This window comes from Salmo salar, chromosome ssa19, assembly GCF_905237065.1.
Source record: "Salmo salar chromosome ssa19, Ssal_v3.1, whole genome shotgun sequence".
Classification (NCBI taxonomy): Eukaryota; Metazoa; Chordata; class Actinopteri; order Salmoniformes; family Salmonidae; genus Salmo; species Salmo salar.
In genome coordinates this window covers 79,039,159-79,060,732 of record NC_059460.1, presented here as the reverse complement: position 1 = coordinate 79,060,732, position 21,574 = coordinate 79,039,159, and the positions used below count along the sequence as shown (strand labels likewise).

The 21,574-nt window shown below is 43.5% G+C and overlaps 1 protein-coding gene across 2 annotated transcripts in view; it reads right to left on the bottom strand.

Annotated features, from left to right (window-relative positions):
• Positions 1-2,878: 2,878 nt before the first annotated feature.
• LOC106579677 (collagen alpha-1(XVIII) chain) overlaps positions 2,879-21,574 on the bottom strand; it is a 95,844-nt gene continuing 77,148 nt past the window's right edge. The window contains exons 23-41 of one of the 2 annotated variants that reach the window (XM_014159808.2): positions 21,005-21,067; positions 19,760-19,849; positions 19,639-19,674; positions 17,515-17,568; positions 17,256-17,312; positions 14,402-14,461; positions 13,549-13,590; positions 12,478-12,505; positions 12,202-12,279; positions 12,014-12,039; positions 11,768-11,857; positions 10,291-10,417; positions 10,117-10,181; positions 9,659-9,790; positions 8,449-8,496; positions 8,108-8,137; positions 6,690-6,890; positions 6,495-6,610; positions 2,879-3,897 (exon numbers count right to left, since the gene is read on the bottom strand). In XM_014159808.2, the coding sequence (XP_014015283.1) occupies positions 3,696-3,897; positions 6,495-6,610; positions 6,690-6,890; positions 8,108-8,137; positions 8,449-8,496; positions 9,659-9,790; positions 10,117-10,181; positions 10,291-10,417; positions 11,768-11,857; positions 12,014-12,039; positions 12,202-12,279; positions 12,478-12,505; positions 13,549-13,590; positions 14,402-14,461; positions 17,256-17,312; positions 17,515-17,568; positions 19,639-19,674; positions 19,760-19,849; positions 21,005-21,067 (1,545 nt within the window). In that variant the 3' untranslated portion in view covers positions 2,879-3,695. Of the gene's footprint in view, positions 3,898-6,494; positions 6,611-6,689; positions 6,891-8,107; positions 8,138-8,223; positions 8,254-8,448; positions 8,497-9,658; positions 9,791-10,116; positions 10,182-10,290; positions 10,418-11,767; positions 11,858-12,013; positions 12,040-12,201; positions 12,280-12,477; positions 12,506-13,548; positions 13,591-14,401; positions 14,462-17,255; positions 17,313-17,514; positions 17,569-19,638; positions 19,675-19,759; positions 19,850-21,004; positions 21,068-21,574 lie in introns of both variants that reach the window. The other variant, XM_014159807.2, reaches the window with a different exon arrangement.

Here is a 21,574-nt window from a genome sequence, read left to right as displayed (position 1 = left end):
ATACATTTTAGACTAAGGCTGTAAAGTAACAACATTTGGATAAAGTTAAGGGGTCTGAATATACAGTGCCTTGCGAAAGTATTCGGCCCCCTTGAACTTTTCGACCTTTTGCCACATTTCAGGCTTCAAACATAAAGATATAAAACTGTAATTTTTTGTGAAGAATCAACAACAAGTGGGACACAATTATGAAGTGGAACGAAATTTATTGGATATTTCAAACTTTTTTAACAAATAAAAAACTGAAAAATTGGCCGTGCAAAATTATTCAGCCCCTTTACTTTCAGTGCTGCAAACTCTCTCCAGAAGTTCAGTGAGGATCTCTGAATGATCCAATGTTGACCTAAATGACTAATGATGATAAATCCACCTGTGTGTAATCAAGTCTCCGTATAAATGCACCTGCTCTGTGATAGTCTCAGAGGTCCGTTTAAAGCGCAGAGAGCATCATGAAGAACAAGGAACACACCAGGCAGGTCCGAGATACTGTTGTGGAGAAGTTTAAAGCCGGATTTGGATACAAAAAGATTTCCCAAGCTTTAAACATCCCAAGGAGCACTGTGCAAGCGATAATATTGAAATGGAATGAGTATCAGACCACTGCAAATCTACGAAGACCCGGCCGTCCCTCTAAACTTTCAGCTCATACAAGGAGAAGACTGATCAGAGATGCAGCCAAGAGGCCCATGATCACTTTGGATGAACTGCAGAGATCTACAGCTGAGGTGGGAGACTCTGTCCATAGGACAACAATCAGTCGTATACTGCACAAATCTGGCCTTTATGGAAGAGTGGCAAGAAGAAAGCCATTTCTTAAAGATATCCATAAAAAGTGTCGTTTAAAGTTTGCCACTAGCCACCTGGGAGACACACCAAACATGTGGAAGAAGGTGCTCTGGTCAGATGAAACCAAAATCGAACTTTTTGGCAACAATGCAAAACGTTATGTTTGGCGTAAAAGCAACACAGCTCATCACCCTGAACACACCATCCCCACTGTCAAACATGGTGGTGGCAGCATCATGGTTTGGGCCTGCTTTTCTTCAGCAGGGGCAGGGAAGATGGTTAAAATTGATGGGAAGATGGATGGAGCCAAATGCAGGACCATTCTAGAAGAAAACCTGATGGAGTCTGCAAAAGACCTGAGACTGGGACGGAGATTTGTCTTCCAACAAGACAATGATCCAAAAGATAAAGCAAAATCTACAATGGAATGGTTCACAAATAAACATATCCAGGTGTTAGAATGGCCAAGTCAAAGTACAGACCTGAATCCAATCGAGAATCTGTGGAAAGAACTGAAAACTGCTGTTCACAAACGCTCTCCATCCAACCTCACTGAGCTCGAGCTGTTTTGCAAGGAGGAATGGGCAAAAATGTCAGTCTCTCGATGTGCAAAACTGATAGAGACATACCCCAAGCGACTTACAGCTGTAATCGCAGCAAAAGATGGTGCTACAAAGTATTAACTTAAGGGGGCTGAATAATTTTGCACGCCCAAATTTTCAGTTTTTTTAATTGTTTAAAAAAGTTTGAAATATCCAATAAATTTCGTTCCACTTCATGATTGTGTCCCACTTGTTGTTGATTCTTCACAAAAAATTACAGTTTTATATCTTTATGTTTGAAGCCTGAAATGTGGCAAAAGGTCGAAAAGTTCAAGGGGGCCGAATACTTTCGCAAGGCACTGTATATACACAAGCTCACAGAACGGGATTGCTCAGTGCTGAAATGCGTAAAAATTGTCTGTCCTCACTACCAAGTTCCAAACTGCCTCTGGAAACAACGTCAGCACAATAACTGTTTGTCGGGAGCTTCATGAAACCGTTTTCCGTGGCCGAGCAGCTGCACACAAGCCTAAGATCACCATGTGCAATGCCAAGCGTCAGCTGGAGTGGTTGTAAAGCTCGCCGCCATTGGACTCTGGAGCAGTGGAAACGAGTTCTCTGGAGTGATTAATTACTCTTCACCATCTGGCAGTCCGACGGACAAATCTGGGTTTCGAGGATGCCAGGATATCGCTACTTGCCCCAATGCATAGTGCCAACTGTAAAGTTTGTTGGAGGAGGAATAATGGTCTGGGGCTGTTTTTCATGGTTCGGGCTAGGCCCTTTAGTTCCAGTGAAGGGAAATCTTTTAACGCTACAGCATACAATTACATTCTAGAGGATTCTGTGATTCCAACTTTGTGGCAACAGTTTGGGGAACTCCCTTTCCTGTTTCAGCATGACAATGCCCCCATGCACAAAGCAAGGTCCATACAGAAATGGTTTGTTGAGGTCGGTGTGGAAGAACTTGGCTGGCCTGCACAGAGCCCTGACTTTAACCCCATGAAACACCTTTAGGATGAATTAGAACGCCGACTGCAAGCCAGGCTTAATCGCCCAACATCAGTGCCTGACCTCACTAACGTTCTTGTGGCTGAATGGAAGCAAGTCCCCGCAGCAATGTTCCAACATCTAGTGGAAAGCCTTCCCAGAAGAGAAGAGGCTGTTTTCGTAACAAAGGGGAGACCAACTCCATATTAATGCCTATGATTTTGGAATGAGATGTTCGACGAACAGGTGTCCACATACTTTTGCAATTGTTATAGATTACAATTGGATAACTGTTACAATATATATATATATATATATAAAAAATAAAAAGTGTACTTGTTTGACATTTTACTGCATTATTAGGAGCTAGTAACATAAGCATTTCGCTGAACCCGTTATAACATCTGCTAAACTGTGTACGCGACCAATAAAGTTCGATTTGATCTACTACACACGGCTGATTGGTTGATGATCCGTATTGGTCTGTCTTGTCCTTTAACCACAGTACAGCCTCAACGTAACTGGACCAGGCTTTCAAAACAGATATCAGACTCAGATTATTAAGAAAAGGAAAAACATTTTTAATCGATAAGCACCAATGATTCTATAAAATATACTCACTTATACTGATCAAATCTCTTATGAATTTCATAAGTTGTAACTTTTTTTGTGGTGAATTTCTATGTGATTGGTGGAATTTATGTTGAATGAAGTCACATCTAACTAGCTACCTATCAAATCAAAATTCTAGCACCATAAAACGAATGCTGTACAACAAAATTACAAAAAACTAAAACTGTCCCTGACAAACAAACTATAAATTACATACTTAACCTTAATCATTTGATTCATTCACGTTATGTGCAGTTACGGTATAAATAAAACGTTGAATTGAAATGAAATACAGAGAGAAATTGTTGCTCAAATGAGAAATCACTGGACGTAGAAACACAGCTAATATAGTGCATCAGCATTTCTTTACTGATTGTTCCCTTTGTAGAATATGGGTGTTATGCATATGAAATGTGCTATTGGCCCTGGTCTAATGGAACAAACATCTCTTAAAGAATGACCTAGTAGGACAAACAATAAACATGGCCAATCACTGGAAGACGAAAGGTGACATCTTGACTAGGAGAAACATCTGTAGTGAGAAATAATCATGAAAGTTGACTTGAAAAACTCTGCAAAGCCATGATTTGGAGCTGGTATCGACAGACAGTATGCGCTGTCTCATCTCAGGCAATCAACCAACCAATCAGAGGATGGGAGAGGAGGAAAATGTTGATGACAATGATGAAATGTTCACAAAGGAATGTACATATATTTACACCTTTCCAGAGTGATAAGATGAGAGCAGATGGACGGAGTGGTCTGTTAAACATGCTCTCTGGTCTCGATGCAAAGGACAATGAACTGGTTGTTACAGCTTTGTGCTTGCTGTCCCAGGAGGAAGCCTGAAGCTAGATTGGACGACTGGCCCATGATGGACATGCTGTCAGACTGCCATGAATTGCAGGACCGGTCTACCAACAGGTTACCAAATGTATTGGAGCCATGCCAGATGCTCTTCTTAGGCCTGCGGGAGAGATAGATATATATATATATAACGGGAGATTGTATGGATACAGCATATACAGAGGCAAATGTACACATCTACACACACCCCAACACATTAAAGTCGTACTGGCATACATAACAGATATTCACGCAAACACCAATAAATAGTTTAAATACCCTACCCTGATAAAATCTCTAAAAAACATAATGGGACTTGAACTAATGTAGCCCCAAACTGAACAGAGATTCCCACTGATGTATCGATCATTTTAATTCAATCTGTTCTCTTCTACGTTTCCCTTTCTGGAAAAGTACCAGGATGTTCAAGTTTTATTTGTCACATGCACAAGTACAATGCCTTAGAGTGTTGGGCCAGTAATGAGAGGTCGCTGGTTTGAATATCCAAGCCGACAATGTGTGCAAGGCACTTAACCCTAATTTGCGCCAGGGTATCGCCGGATGGCTGACCCGGTAAAACAAGACATTTCAGTGCACCTTTCCGGTATTATTTTTGCAAGCGCTACCCAACAGTACAGTAATCAATATCAAAATAGTATAACTCATTTAAACATATATATATATAAAAACAAAACAGGAAGCTATATACAGGGTCAGTGTAGTACCAAATCTACAATGCACAGGATCTGAATTTAGAAAACTGAACTAGAAAAATGAATTTGAATGGATGTGATAAACTGAATATATCAAACTTTGGTAAACTTGAAATTATAATTTGTAAACTTGATACACAGACAATGAATGCAATGCCTACTATATTGAAACTGAATATATAAATGTTGAATTTAAAATATTCAATTACATTTAAATGGTATTTGAAAACTGAATGCAATATTAATTAATTCAAATCATGAAATTCAAGTTCTATTTATGAATTCAATGATTCAATTTGTGCAGTACAAATTCAAAGATATTGAATTAAAATGCAGTGTCTTAATACAAATGTAAAAATATTGAATTAAAATACAGTTTCCGTTGGCACTGAAATCTCTTCATACAGATGCGACCTCAACATAACAGATGACATCAATAGCCATATCCCTTTTTTGTGCCCAGGCTATATCTATTCATACACGTTCTCAAATAGACCTCGCCACAAAGTAGGAAAGTGTCTGTTTGAAAAACATCTATAAAAAAGCCACTTTGGAGCCACAATTGCCAGCCTCTAGTCTCTGGTTTGTTGGGGCTGATAAATTCAACGCGGCGGTATATAAATAGAAGCAATGGAACGAGGGTGGACACAGCTGGCTCGCATGGGCCCGGGCTGAAACACACATCGGTACAACCCTCTGTGTCTGGATTGCGGGTTGTGCTATCCTGCACTTTGTGGAAACAGCCATGTGTGTTCCCTCCATCCTTCATGCCCACGTTCTTCCAAACCCATTTGTCATTTGGTGAAGCAGCTTTTGGGTCAGGAGGGAAGATGAGGGGTGGAGGAGAATGTTTATGTAGTCTTTACTATTCAGACAGAGATATAGGATGTTTACCTAGTCTTTACTATTCAGACAGAGATATAGGATGTTTACCTAGTCTTTACTATTCAGACAGAGATATAGGATGTTTACCTAGTCTTTACTATTCAGACAGAGATATAGGATGTTTACCTAGTCTTTACTATTCAGACAGAGATATAGGATGTTTACCTAGTCTTTACTATTCAGACAGAGATATAGGATGTTTACCTAGTCTTTACTATTCAGACAGAGATATAGGATGTTTACCTAGTCTTTACTATTCAGACAGAGATATAGGATGTTTACCTAGTCTTTACTATTCAGACAGAGATATAGGATGTTTACCTAGTCTTTACTATTCAGACAGAGATATAGGATGTTTACCTAGTCTTTACTATTCAGACAGAGATATAGGATGTTTACCTAGTCTTTACTATTCAGACAGAGATATAGGATGTTTACCTAGTCTTTACTATTCAGACAGAGATATAGGATGTTTACCTAGTCTTTACTATTCAGACAGAGATATAGGATGTTTACCTAGTCTTTACTATTCAGACAGAGATATAGGATGTTTACCTAGTCTTTACTATTCAGACAGAGATATAGGATGTTTACCTAGTCTTTACTATTCAGACAGAGATATAGGATGTTTACCTAGTCTTTACTATTCAGACAGAGATATAGGATGTTTACCTAGTCTTTACTATTCAGACAGAGATATAGGATGTTTACCTAGTCTTTACTATTCAGACAGAGATATAGGATGTTTACCTAGTCTTTACTATTCAGACAGAGATATAGGATGTTTACCTAGTCTTTACTATTCAGACAGAGATATAGGATGTTTACCTAGTCTTTACTATTCAGACAGAGATATAGGATGTTTACCTAGTCTTTACTATTCAGACAGAGATATAGGATGTTTACCTAGTCTTTACTATTCAGACAGAGATATAGGATGTTTACCTAGTCTTTACTATTCAGACAGAGATATAGGATGTTTACCTAGTCTTTACTATTCAGACAGAGATATAGTATGAGGTCAGCCCCCACCACTCAGACCCCCTACAGACACACACACGCACGCACACGCACGCACGCACGCACGCACACGCATACGCACACGCACGCACACACAGACCAGAAGGGATCTGCCATTACGTCCCGTCCATCGAAGGAGTAGATTGGGATGTTTGATGGGAATTTGCCTCCACCCCCAGTGAAGATGGACTTGTAGTTACTGAACAAAATGTCCCCCTGTGGATACAGAACGAGTTGAGTTGACCGACACTTCATTTTGTTTAACACTGATCTTAGATGAGAGAGGTTGGCTTACCCTGAGGTTGGTTATGGGGTAGCTCTGTCTGAACCTGTGGGGGACCAGGTCTTTATTAATCGTCTGGATTTTTGAGGATACGAAGCCTCGGTAGTTGGCAGGCAGACCCATGGCCACGGCCTGTTCATGGCACCGCTTGTCTGTCATGTCATCGCCACCAAAGTTCCCTGTGTAGGGTTGGTTCAGGGCCACCAGGTTGAGCTGAGGAAGAGACCGAGGATTAGAGATCCTCATTTGGTGTGTATTCTAAACCGCCACCTCATTCAGAGTGATCCTTCCACTACTCCAGGTGGTCAACGTAACCAAACAAAACGTCATAACTGACATGTGGCGGCAGGTAGCGTAGCGATTAAAATACATTTTTTATGCTTGATCTGAAAATGTGGTCGGAGGTGTCGTATGGATGGTGTGACGCAATTGCGGAGCCTTTTGGAGGCATGCAGAGGCCAAATTGAGACCGCATCGCCGTGCGCCTCTCAAATGTTGTAACAATGCTGAGGGCTCCGCATTGGCATGATTGGTTGACGGTAGGTGAGAGCGGGAGGTCCTGTATTAACACGAACTCACTTCCTTGATAACTTCCTTCACAATAGCTCTGCTCCACGAAGCACAAGAAGTATGAATGTCCTGCACGGCCAATGCCGACATCGGATTGACCATGCAGCGCCCTTTAAGAGCGTTGGGCCAGTAACCCGAACGGACGCTGGTTCGAATTCCTGAGCAGACTAGGTGAAAAACCTCCTGACGTGCCCTTGAGCAAGGCACTTCTCCCTAATTGCTCTGAATAACAACGTCTGCCAAATGACTAAAATGTAAAAAAAATAATAAAAATGGGCACATTCACAAACACACACTGTAGTAAAGAAATGTTAAGTCATCAACAGTATCATTCTCATCTCGCTTAGGTGATGGTCTTGGTACAGAATGGACTGTCTGCTACTGTGAAATGGGAATCTAAATCTCTAAAACTTGAACCTGGGCTGTCCTTCAACGACAGCACACAGACAGTAATTTCATCTAAAAGAAGAATACTCAAACCACTGCTAAATCACATTTTGACACCAGTTCATTTTGTGGCCAGACTTGAGCCAAACCAATGACTTCTTTTCACGAACAATAACAAAGGTTCAACTTTTTCCGCTCTGTTTTTCTCCTTTTTGTATCTAGAAGTTTTCTAACTACTAACTAGGAAGCAGAAAGTTTAAATGTATGTTGATTGACTGTTTCTTGGCTCCAGTGCAAAGTTTCATAAAACAACCGGGTGAAACAAAAGTTAAAGTAAAGACGTGAGTAAGAATACAGAAGTGTAAATAAAGACTGTTTTAAAAAACTTTATCGATCCTCTATGAAATAACAACAGCTAACTTTGCACAGGTGCAAACGCTTAGCCAATCTTGTCTTTTTGTCAACAAACTTACCCCATATCTTCTGGCGGTGCCTGGCTGAGCCTACGGGGGCAAACGTCAACAAACTTACCCCATATCTTCTGGCGGTGCCTGGCTGAGCCTACGGGGGCAAACGTCAACAAACTTACCCCATATCTTCTGGCGGTGCCTGGCTGAGCCTACGGGGGCAAACGTGTATTACTAAGTGGATTAGAAACAGAAACAGCAGCAATCACACATCATATTCTGCTACAAGCATCCCTTATATGGAGGTCTACAATGCACTTTCACGTAAACAATCCATTGATGACAATGAGCAGAAAATTCATGCAGTTGAACATGTCTCATCCTCATCTCAACTCTACTGTCCTTACCGTGTCAGGTAGAGGGATATTGACTGGGCGGTAGATCAAGTTACCAAGCTGTGGAGACAGAGACACAGGGAAACACCAAACATATCAGATATATTCACGGCTCACAGAGCCACTATTGACACATGGAGGACAGGGACCTGAGACACATGGAGGACAGGGACCTGAGACACAAGGAGGACAGGGACCAGAGACACACAGAGGACAGGGACCAGAGACACACGGAGGACAGGGACCAGAGACACACGGAGGACAGGGACCTGAGACACACGGAGGACAGGGACCAGAGACACACGGAGGACAGGGACCAGAGACACACAGAGGACAGGGACCAGAGACACACGGAGGACAGGGACCAGAGACACACGGAGGACAGGGACCAGAGACACACGGAGGACAGGGACCAGAGACACACGGAGGACAGGGACCTGAGACACACGGAGGACAGGGACCTGAGACACACGGAGGACAGGGACCAGAGACACACGGAGGACAGGGACCAGAGACACACAGAGGACAGGGACCAGAGACACACGGAGGACAGGGACCAGAGACACACGGAGGACAGGGACCTGAGACACAAGGAGGACAGGGACCAGAGACACACAGAGGACAGGGACCAGAGACACACAGAGGACAGGGACCAGAGACACACGGAGGACAGGGACCAGAGACACACGGAGGACAGGGACCAGAGACACACGGAGGACAGGGACCAGAGACACACGGAGGACAGGGACCTGAGACACACGGAGGACAGGGACCAGAGACACACGGAGGACAGGGACCTGAGACACAAGGAGGACAGGGACCAGAGACACACAGAGGACAGGGACCAGAGACACACAGAGGACAGGGACCAGAGACACAAGGAGGACAGGGACCTGAGACACAAGGAGGACAGGGACCAGAGACACACAGAGGACAGGGACCAGAGACACAAGGAGGACAGGGACCAGAGACACACAGAGGACAGGGACCAGAGACACACGGAGGACAGGGACCAGAGACACACGGAGGACAGGGACCAGAGACACACGGAGGACAGGGACCAGAGACACACGGAGGACATGAACCAGAGACACACGGAGGACAGGGACCAGAGACACACGGAGGACAGGGACCAGAGACACACGGAGGACAGGGACCAGAGACACACGGAGGACAGGGACCTGAGACACACGGAGGACATGAACCAGAGATGCTACTGTACCAGGACCTCCTTCCATCCCTCTTGTACCCGGATGTAGAGTTTGCCTGTCCCCATGGTGATGAAGCTCAGGGTCCCCTCTCTGCTGTTCATCGTCCTTTGCATCATAACCTCGCTGGAAGGAAACGTCTCCATCTAAAGGAAAAACACAGGAGAGAAGCACCTTTTGAGACTGGAAGGAAATATCTGACTGTTTATAACACTGTAATTGTTGGGGAGACACTGGCCAGAGTGATCGAGGAGACAACAGTCATTTTATCTCTAGACACTAGTCAGGGCAATTGAGGAGGACAGACATTTCATCTGTAGTGTGTCTGGGGTTATTTGATGATGGACGTGTGATTACGTAACAAGGATTACATGATGTTACAGGATTGACAATTGATGGTATGACGGGATGACATTATGATGTGATGGGGACGGATAAGTGATGGAATAACGGAGGGGACAGACTGACTCACCACGGCAGAGGCCCCAGGTGGTCCAGCCGGGCCAGTGGGGCCTTGAGGTCCAGGGATGGTCACAGCTGGAATTAAAAAAATGGGAGACAAACAACGGTAACATTTTATTAGGCGAAGCTTATCAGCATATTACACAATACAGCAAATTTCACAAAGGGTGACCACACATCTTACCTGGAGAGGGTGCTCCGGGGTGTCCGGGAGGCCCTTGGGGGCCAGGTCTCCCATACCCCGGAGTACCTGGAGACCCCGGAACGCCTGGATGGCCAGGGGGCCCCATAACAGTTTCTCCTTGAGGACCCTGAAACAGACCCAGTGCTTTAGCAGATATCTCCAGTCATTTTACCTTGAATGAATGTTCATAGAACATGATGACTCTGTGAGGTTATTTAAACCCCATGACTCTGTGAGGTTATTTAAACCCCATGACTCTGTGAGGTTATTTAAACCCCATGACTCTGTGAGGTTATTTAAACCCCATGACTCTGTGAGGTTATTTAAACCCCATGACTCTGCGCGGTTATTTAAACCCCATGACTCTGCGCGGTTATTTAAACCCCATGACTCTGTGAGGTTATTTAAACCCCATGACTCTGTGAGGTTATTTAAACCCCATGACTCTGTGAGGTTATTTAAACCCCATGACTCTGTGAGGTTATTTAAACCCCATGACTCTGTGAGGTTATTTAAACCCCATGACTCTGTGAGGTTATTTAAACCCCATGACTCTGTGAGGTTATTTAAACCCCATGACTCTGTGAGGTTATTTAAACCCCATGACTCTGCGCGGTTATTTAAACCCCATGACTCTGTGAGGTTATTTAAACCCCATGACTCTGTGAGGTTATTTAAGCCCCATGACTCTGTGAGGTTATTTAAACCCCATGACTCTGAGGTTATTTAAACCCCATGACTCTGAGGTTATTTAAACCCCATGACTCTGTGAGGTTATTTAAACCCCATGACTCTGTGAGGTTATTTAAACCCCATGACTCTGTGAGGTTATTTAAACCCCATGACTCTGAGGTTATTTAAACCCCATGACTCTGTGAGGTTATTTAAACCCCATGACTCTGTGAGGTTATTTAAACCCCATGACTCTGTGAGGTTATTTAAACCCCATGACTCTGTGAGGTTATTTAAACCCCATGACTCTGAGGTTATTTAAACCCCATGACTCTGTGAGGTTATTTAAGCCCCATGACTGTGAGGTTATTTAAATCTCATAAGTCTGTACGTTTTTTTAAATGCAGCCAGTAGGACAAATCCTATTTTGTTGCATGTAGTATCTGAATTTGAAAGAATTTGAAAATATTTCTATTCCCTTTAATGTAAATCCAGCATTTTGCCACTGCGGCCAAATTCAAAATCCTCACAACAAAAACAACCAAAACGGCTCATTTCAGACAGAAATCATCTCGTGCAGCAATTAAGCTCAACTGAAACTCACCAAACATTCTTTAGCTATCTAGCACACCATCAAAAGAGGTCATAGACTGTAATAACGCCCTCAAATGAAGATGACACCGATGATGTACAATCTCATGTGTCTATGTCGCATGCTGCTCTTCTCAGTAAGTGTAATTGGTCAAAGCTGTGGTGGGTGGGCGTGGCTTTCGGAGAGTGTGGTCTCCTTGGAAACGAGACTCACCACCATTCCAGATGTCCCATGCATACCAGGTGGACCCGGTAACCCGGCCTCCCCCTTCTCCCCCGTGAAGCCCTTGTCCCCTTTATTCCCCTGTGGACAGACAGACACACAAACTGAGAAGTAAGCACACACACGCACGCACGCACACACACACACACACACACACACACACACACACACACACACACACACACACACACACACACACACACACACACACACACACACACACACAACTCAACTTACCATAGTTACTTTGGGAAGCATTGTGACTGTAGAAAAAGCACAACATCCATTGATTATTAAAGATAATAACATGTCTACATGAATAATGACAGAGGCATTATGACACATTACAATATGTGTTGTTTATATCAAAAGTAGAACTGAAATAATCCTGTTAGGTAAACAGTGATCCATCCAATGTGACTCACGTGGTGGGGCAGGCATCCCAGGAAAGCCCCTCTCCCCCTTGTCCCCTTTGGTCCCAGATGAAAGACAGTCCGACCCCCCTACAGGTCAGATGAGGAACAACAGTTGGAACTTATGCCGTGTTTTTGTTGCTATTTAATATGTTGTATTGGATGCAGCAGGTCGCAGAAGTCTCGTGTTGTGTGTGTAATAATAGTACATATCATAAGTTACCTTTGATGCTTTCCATATCAACAAACAAATAACAGGTCCTGTGATGTCATGTCCTTCTTACTCACCATTTGTTGAATTCTCAGAACCATTTATCTGCAAAAGTGAAACAAATATGTTTTAAAGACATGAGAAATATTGGACTTTCCTGAACAGAAACGAGAACAGGGCATATGAAAGGAACAGTGAAGTGACAGTATGGAAACTTCCCATCATGCATTTCAGACAAACTAAAACAAGATGGCTATTATATGTGTATAATATTTGATATTATATATTGTGATGATACATCCACAGATTCAGAGGTCACATCAGGATGTATCTTTAAATCTATCTGTAACAAAATGGAGGGTTAGAAGGATGAAACAATGCAGTAACCACCACCGTGGAAGAAAGGTGATTTGTTCCAAGATGGCCCCCATGAAAGACAGGAAACACCAATCACATTTGGCTCATCTCACTTCTGAAAGACCTTACATAGTAAGTACATTCTTTAGGTTATGTTGTATTTGAAAACACAATTAACCTGGGATTTACAAAACAATGACATGGTTATACAATCTGAATGGAATTATTGGAAATTACAATGTCTTAAACAGACTTCATATAGAAACTGTTAACATGAATTGCTTTTGACACTAGTAAATCTGCGCTCAGGAAGTCAGAATGAAATATTATATAATTTGAATGAATGTGTAATATTCAATCTTGGGGACCATCCTGAATTGTGTTAGTGTCTTCCCCATGGAAGACCAACCAACCAATAGAAGAGCAACCCCCCACCACATGACCACCGTGCCCATATGACATGCAGCATGCTGGGAGAGATCCTCTATTCACACCTGGAGTAGGTTAGGGACCATGGATGCAACATGCACATTCCCCTTTTATGATGAAAATGTGAGGAATACATCACACAGAGAGAGAGAGAGAGAGAGAGTATGAGAGAGAGAGTATGAGAGAGAGAGAGTATGAGAGAGAGAGAGTATGAGAGAGAGAGAGTATGAGAGAGAGAGAGAGTATGAGAGAGAGAGAGAGAGTATGAGAGAGAGAGAGAGAGAGGATACCCCACAGAGACAGACAGACAGACAGGCCTGAGATCAGCCTGCCCAGCTCTGTGCTGTCTGCCAGTCACTTACGGCCTTTTTGCAGTGCGGTCTGGGAGGGATGGGAAAAACTGTCTTCAAAAAACGAAAGAAGGGGACAGTGAGCAGAACAGCTACAGTACCTTTTTTTTCTTTTTTCTATGTATTTCACCTTTATTTAACCAGGTAGGCAAGTTGAGAACAAGTTCTCATTTACAACTGCGACCTGGCCAAGATAAAGCAAAGCAGTTCGACAACATACAACAACACAGAGTTACACATGGAGTAAAACAAACATACAGTCAATAATACAGTAGAAAAATTAGTCTATATACAATGTGAGCAAATGAGGTGAGATAAGGGAGGAAAAACTAATAAATAGGCCACGGTGGCGAAGTAAATACAATATAGCAATTAAAACAATGGAATGGTAGATTTGACAGTAGATGAGTGTGCAAAGTAGAAATACTGGGGTGCAAAGGAGCAAAATAAATAAATAAATACAGAAGGGGAAGAGGTAGTTGTTTGGGCTATTTATAAATGGTCTATGTACAGGTGCAGTGATCTGTGAGCTGCTCTGACAGCTGGTGCTTAAAGCTAGTGAGGGAGAGATGAGTCTCCAGCTTCAGAGATTTTTGCAGTTCGTTCCAGTCATTGGCAGCAGAGAACTGGAAGGAGAGGCGGCCAAAGGAAGAATTGGCTTTGGGGGTGATAATGATACCTGATAATGACATGAACAGCTACAGTACCTGATAATGACATGGACAAACATGGATATAGGAAGGGTCCCCGACTGGCGGGCCGTTGGCCCATTTTGGCCAGCAGGTGATTTTATTTGGCCTCCCAAGACACAATCATGTCACAAGACCTGGATTTGAACCTTTATACGAGGTTACTTTAAACTTACTCCTTTGGGGCAGTTGAACATTCCGGGACGTCCCGGGGGTCCGGGGGGGCCAGGGGATCCCTGAGAACAGAGAGGGAGAAGAAGGAAGTGATAGAGGAAGAGGAAAATATTAGAATCACCATTAGAGTTGAATGGACAACATACCGGTTCAGAATCACCATTAGAGTTGAATGGACAACATACCGGTTCAGAATCACCATTAGAGTTGAATGGGCAACATACCGGTTCAGAATCACCATTAGAGTTGAATGGGCAACATACCGGTTCAGAATCACCATTAGAGTTGAATGGGCAACATACCGGTTCAGAATCACCATTAGAGTTGAATGGACAACATACCGGTTCAGAATCACCATTAGAGTTGAATGGGAAACATACCGGTTCAGAATCACCATTAGAGTTGAATGGACAACATTCTGGTTCAGAATCACCATTAGAGTTGAATGGGCAACATACCGGTTCAGAATCACCATTAGAGTTGAATGGACAACATTCTGGTTCAGAATCACCATTAGAGTTGAATGGGCAACATACCGGTTCAGAATCACCATTAGAGTTGAATGGGCAACATACTGGTTCAGAATCACCATTAGAGTTAAATGGGCAACATACCGGTTCAGAATCACCATTCGAGTTGAATGGGCAACATACCGGTTCAGAATCACCATTAGAGTTGAATGGGAAACATACCGGTTCAGAATCACCATTAGAGTTGAATGGGCAACATACCGGTTCAGAATCACCATTAGAGTTGAATGGACAACATACCGGTTCAGAATCACCATTAGAGTTGAATGGGCAACATACCGGTTCAGAATCACCATTAGAGTTGAATGGGCAACATACCGGTTCAGAATCACCATTAGAGTTGAATGGGCAACATACCGGTTCAGAATCACCATTAGAGTTGAATGGACAACATTCTGGTTCAGAATCACCATTAGAGTTGAATGGGAAACATACCGGTTCAGAATCACCATTAGAGTTGAATGGACAACATACCGGTTCAGAATCACCATTAGAGTTGAATGGACAACATTCTGGTTCAGAATCACCATTAGAGTTGAATGGGCAACATACCGGTTCAGAATCACCATTAGAGTTGAATGGGCAACATACCGGTTCAGAATCACCATTAGAGTTGAATGGGCAACATACTGGTTCAGAAGTCCATTTCACATCATTCATCCACAAACCTTCATAGGGAAACAACCCTTGATCTGCACAAGTGGACTTCAGATATGACCACAAGTATACTAAGTCTGGTTAAAACTGTTCAACCAGTTCGACCAACAATAAAAGTGATGTCACAGACAGACCTTAAACTAGCAAAATATTGCTGCTTCACTGAAAGTAATCGTCACACTGAGGTAGGGCCAGGGCAGTAATCATCACACTGAGGTAGGGCCAGTGCAGTAATCATCACACTGAGGTAGGGCCAGGGCAGTAATCATCATGGAACACTGAGGTAGGGCCAGGGAAGTAATCATCACACTGAGGTAGGGCCAGGGCAGTAATCATCACACTGAGGTAGGGCCAGTGCAGTAATCATCATGGAACACTGAGGTAGGGCCAGGGAAGTAATCATCATGGAACACTGAGGTAGGGCCAGGGCAGTAATCATCACACTAATGTAGGACCAGGGAAGTAATCATCACACTGAGGTAGGGCCAGGGCAGTAATCATCACACTGAGGTAGGACCAGGGAAGTAATCATCACACTGAGGTAGGACCAGGGAGGTAATCATCACACTGAGGTAGGGCCAGGGAAGTAATCATCACACTGAGGTAGGGCCAGGGCAGTAATAATCACACTGAGGTAGGACCAGGGAAGTAATCATCACACTGAGGTAGGACCAGGGAAGTAATCATCACACTGAGGTAGGGCCAGGGAAGTAATCATCATGGAACACTGAGGTAGGGCCAGGGAAGTAATCATCACACTGAGGTAGGGCCAGGGCAGTAATCATCACACTGAGGTAGGGCCAGTGCAGTAATCATCATGGAACACTGAGGTAGGGCCAGGGAAGTAATCATCATGGAACACTGAGGTAGGGCCAGGGCAGTAATCATCACACTAATGTAGGACCAGGGAAGTAATCATCACACTGAGGTAGGGCCAGGGCAGTAATCATCACACTGAGGTAGGACCAGGGAAGTAATCATCACACTGAGGTAGGACCAGGGAGGTAATCATCACACTGAGGTAGGGCCAGGGAAGTAATCATCACACTGAGGTAGGGCCAGGGCAGTAATAATCACACTGAGGTAGGACCAGGGAAGTAATCATCACACTGAGGTAGGACCAGGGAAGTAATCATCACACTGAGGTAGGGCCAGGGAAGTAATCATCATGGAACACTGAGGTAGGGCCAGGGAAGTAATCATCACACTGAGGTAGGACCAGGGAAGTAATCATCACACTGAGGTAGGACCAGGGAAGTAATCATCACACTGAGGTAGGGCCAGGGAAGTAATCATCATGGAACACTGAGGAAGGGCCAGGGAAGTAATCGTCATGGAACACTGAGGTAGGGCCAGGGAAGTAATCGTCATGGAACACTGAGGTACTGTAGGACCAGGGAAGTAATCATCATGGAACACTGAGGTAGGGCCAGGGAAGTAATCATCATGGAACACTGAGGTAGGGCCAAGTACCTCTGACACGTGTTGAGGAAAGCTGTCGTATTGAACGCAGTGCCGTTCTTCTCTGGCTAGGGGGCGCCACCTTCAGATAACTGCAGTACCGTTCGGCTCTGGCTAAGGGGCCCTAGTGAAGTGGTTGGCCCTAGTGCTGTGGTTCTCAAACCTTTGTGACCGTGACCAATCTAAAGAGGGAGGGAGTTCAACTCACCGACACAACCACAGCGTCTCCCCTGTCTCCTTTATGCCCCATTATTCCAGGACGACCCTGTAGCGAGAGGCAAACCACATCATTAATGGAATGATGGCAATATGATCACATTCTGTAGTGTTCTGCATTTGTGTAACCCAAAAGAGTGCTCTTGGGTTTAGGCACTATATGTCAATAAAACATATTCTCACTGCCATTGTTATCATTTGTAGACTATAATGTTAAAAGAACGTCTCAAATCATAATGTGTGGTACTTACCGGACGACCAGGATAGCCATATTCTCCTTTGAGTCCTTCCGGCCCAATTGGACCCTGTAAAAAAACAATAAAGCAGCAGTGTTTCCCTTTGTATTTCAACCCTCAGCAGGTGCACGTGCTGACGAAGATACAGTTGAAGTCGGAAGTTTACATACACTTAGGTTGGAGTCACTAAAACTCGTTTTTCAACCACTCCACAAATTTCTTGTAAACAAACTATAGTTTTGGCAAGTCAGTTAGGACATCTACTTCGTGTATGACACGCAATTTTTCCAACAACTATTTACAGACAGATTATTTCACTTATAATTCACTGTATCACAATTCCAGGGGGTCAGAAGTTTACATACACTAAGTTGACTGTGCCTTTAAACAGCCTGGAAAATTCCAGAAAATGATGTCATGGCTTTAGAAGCTTCTGATAGGTTAATCGACATCATTTGAGTCAATTGGAGGTGTACCTGTGGATGTATTTCAGGGCATACCTTCAAACTCAGTGCCTCTTTGCTTGACATCATGAGAAAATCAAAAGAAAATCAGCCAAGACCTCAGAAAGAAAATTGTAGACCTCCACAAATCTGGCTCATCCTTGGGAGCAATTTCCAAACGCCTGAAGGTACCACATTCATATGTACAAACAATAGTACCAAGTATAAACACCATGGGACCACACAGCCATCATACCGCTCAGGAAGGAGACGTGTTCTTTCTCCTAGAGATGAACGTATTTTGGTGCGAAAAGTGCAAATCAATCTCAGAACAACAGCAAAGGACCTTGTGAAGATGCTGGAGGAAACAGGTAAAAAAGCATCTATAGCCACAGTAAAACGAGTCCTATATCGACATAACCTAAAAGGCCGCTCAGCAAGGACGAAGCCACTGCTCCAAAACCGCCATAAAAAAGTCAAACTACGGTTTGCAACTGCACATGGGGACAAAGATCATACTTTTTGGAGAAATGTCCTCTGGTCTGATGAAACAAAAATAGAACTGTTTGGCCATAATGACCATTGTTATGTTTGGAGGAAAAAGGGAGAGGCTTGCAAGCGAAAGAACACCATCCCAACCATGAAGCATGGGGGCGGCAGCATCATGTTGTGGGGGTGCTTTGCTGCAGGAGGGGCTGGTGGACTTCACAAAAGAGATGGCATCACGAGGGAGGAAAATTATGTGGATATACTGAAGCAACATCTCAAGACATCAGCCAGGAAGTTAAAGCTTGGTCGCAAATGGGTCTTCCAAATGGACAATGACCCAAAGCATACTTCCAAAGTTGTGGCAAAACGGCTTAAGGACAACAAAGTCAAGGTATTGGAGTGGCCATCACAAAGCCCTGACCTCAATCCTGTAGAAAATTTGTGGGCAGAAATGAAAAAGCGTGTGCGAGCAAGGAGGCCTACAAACCTGACTCACCTGCTCTGTCAGGAGGAATGGGCCAAAATTCATCGAACTTATTGTGGGAAGCTTGTGGAAGGCTAATTCTCTCTACTATTATTCTGACATTTCACATTCTAAAAATAAAGTGGTGATCCTAACTGACCTAAGATAGGGATTTTTTTCTAGAATTAAATGTCAGGAATTGTGAAAAACTGAGTTTAAATGTATTTGGCTAAGGTGTATGTAAACTTCCGATTTCAACTGTACATCCTGATAAAGATACATCCTGATAAAGATACACCCTGATAAAGATACACCCTGATAAAGATACACCCTGATAAAGATACATCCCGATAAAGATACATCCCGATAAAGATACATCCTGATGAAGATACATCCCGATAAAGATACATCCTGATGAAGATACATCCCAATAAAGATACATCCCGATAAAGATACATCCCGATGAAGATACATCCCGATAAAGATACATCCTGATGAAGATACATCCTGATGAAGATACATCCTGATGAAGATACATCCTGATGAAGATACATCGCAGGTCCGTAATATTCCCGAAAATATGCATTGTCTGGATAGGGGGCCTAGAGGCAGGCTTGTATGTGCATATGCAAAAAAGGTTCCAAAACACATTGAATGAAAGCAGCTGCTGCAACACGACAAGAAAAGATGTACTACAGTTACTACAAAGGGTAGTGTCAGATTAAGAAGCCAATAAAGTCTTACCATAACTCCAGCTGGCCCAGGAACACCACAATCGCCCTGCGAAAGAGTGAAGAAACAAAGTGGATCGTCTGACACAAGTATCGAACTTTGACCAAGGAAATAGTGTGCGTGTAAGACTAACCTTGATCCCTTTGGGCCCTTGTGGCCCTGTGAGTTCAGACATCATAGACCTGTCTGCTGCAACCATGACCCCTGGTTCACCCTTCTCGCCCTGCAAACACACGTGACCAATAACACGATATACATACAGACACACGCTTGCAGTCAAATTACAATAAGACGATATACATACAATCAAATGACAATCATACATACTGTAGACACATGAGCACAACCCCCCCTTCGTACACACACCCAGGGGTAATATGCAGCACATGCATGTTGAAGCACCACGAGCACCTCTCAGAGAAAGGAAAACATTGGATAATAATCTCATTCATGTTGTTCCACAGACCTTGGGACTGAAGCATATTGTCTATGGCTGCTCAGTCTGGAAGCCATTATCAGGCTTTTGCACATCAATGCCCTGAGTGCAGCAACCGGGGTCCTAGCTTTAATCATAAGCACTGGTGTTCAGTTTCACACTTTTAATTGATTGAAACCCAAAGGGCTTTGAGCTTGTATATTAGATGTTCATTCAGTCCAGTGCAGAAAAGGTCACATAGTGGTTATTTAGCAGACGCTCTTATCCAGAGGGACTTACACTAGTGAGTGCATACATTTTCGTGCTGGTCCCCCATGGCCTGGAGGCCCATGGGAATCGAGCCCACAACCATGGCGTTGCAAGTGCCATGTGCTACCAACTGAGCCACACGGGACAGAATAGGAAATCCTGGGCTCTTCAGTGGTTTCCTTTTCACATGGTGACCCTAGCGGAATTCTGGCTCTAGCGGAATTCTGACCCTAGCGGAATTCTGACCCTAGCGGAATTCTGAGCCTTGCGGAATTCTGACCCTAGCAAAATTCTGACCCTAACGGAATTCTGACCCTAACAGAATTCTGACACTAGTGGAATTCTGACCAGAATTCTGATCATAGCGGAATTCTTAAAGGGATAGTGCGCAATTATTTCAACTTCCCCAGAATCAGATGAACTCATGTATACCATTTGTATGTCTTTGCATGCAATTTGAAGGAAGTTGAAGGTAGTTTCACGAGCCATTGCTAACTAGAGTTAGAGCTGTTCCTCTAGAATTTGTCATTGCGCTAACGCTACTGTTCATAGCAACTTCTTTCAAACTGCATGCAGAGACATAAAACATGTATCCATTAGTTCATCTGATTCTGGTAAGTAGAAACAGTTCTTAGTTGCCAAAATGTGGAACTATCCTGTTAAAATGAAAACACATAACACACACACACTTACCTTTAAGCCTGGAGGCCCTATGGTCCCTGGAATCCCCAAGTCCCCCTTTGGACCCCGTGGCCCCTGGGAATTATCATAGTAAATGTAGGTAAATAACCAAATGAAATCCATCAACTAGAACAGAGACATCTACAACAGCCATACTCATAGGCAGACAGCGGGCCGGATCCGGACCCAGAACAGGGTCAATACAAACAGATCAATATTTTTAATTTTTAGGAATTCGGTCGGGATTCGACTCCTGGTGTCATATGAACACACATAAGACACGGAACATTTGTAGAATTGCAAGAAATTAGCTTTAAAACTGCTACAGTTTCCCTTCGCTCGATGGCATAATGGGGCGAATATCCATACGGACCTTTGCCACCTAGGAAATTTGTGTGACCAGACCTTCTCCAATAGTATGAGAACCCTGATCAACTACAACAGTATCTCTCCCCTATCAGTAAGTATCTGTCCAATTGCACAGTATAAAGTCTGCACTGTCAAGTTCATCCCAAAAGCGTGTGCCGCATACTGTATATTTTGCAATAGAGAAAGGACAGACACAATACCATGGTAATCCTA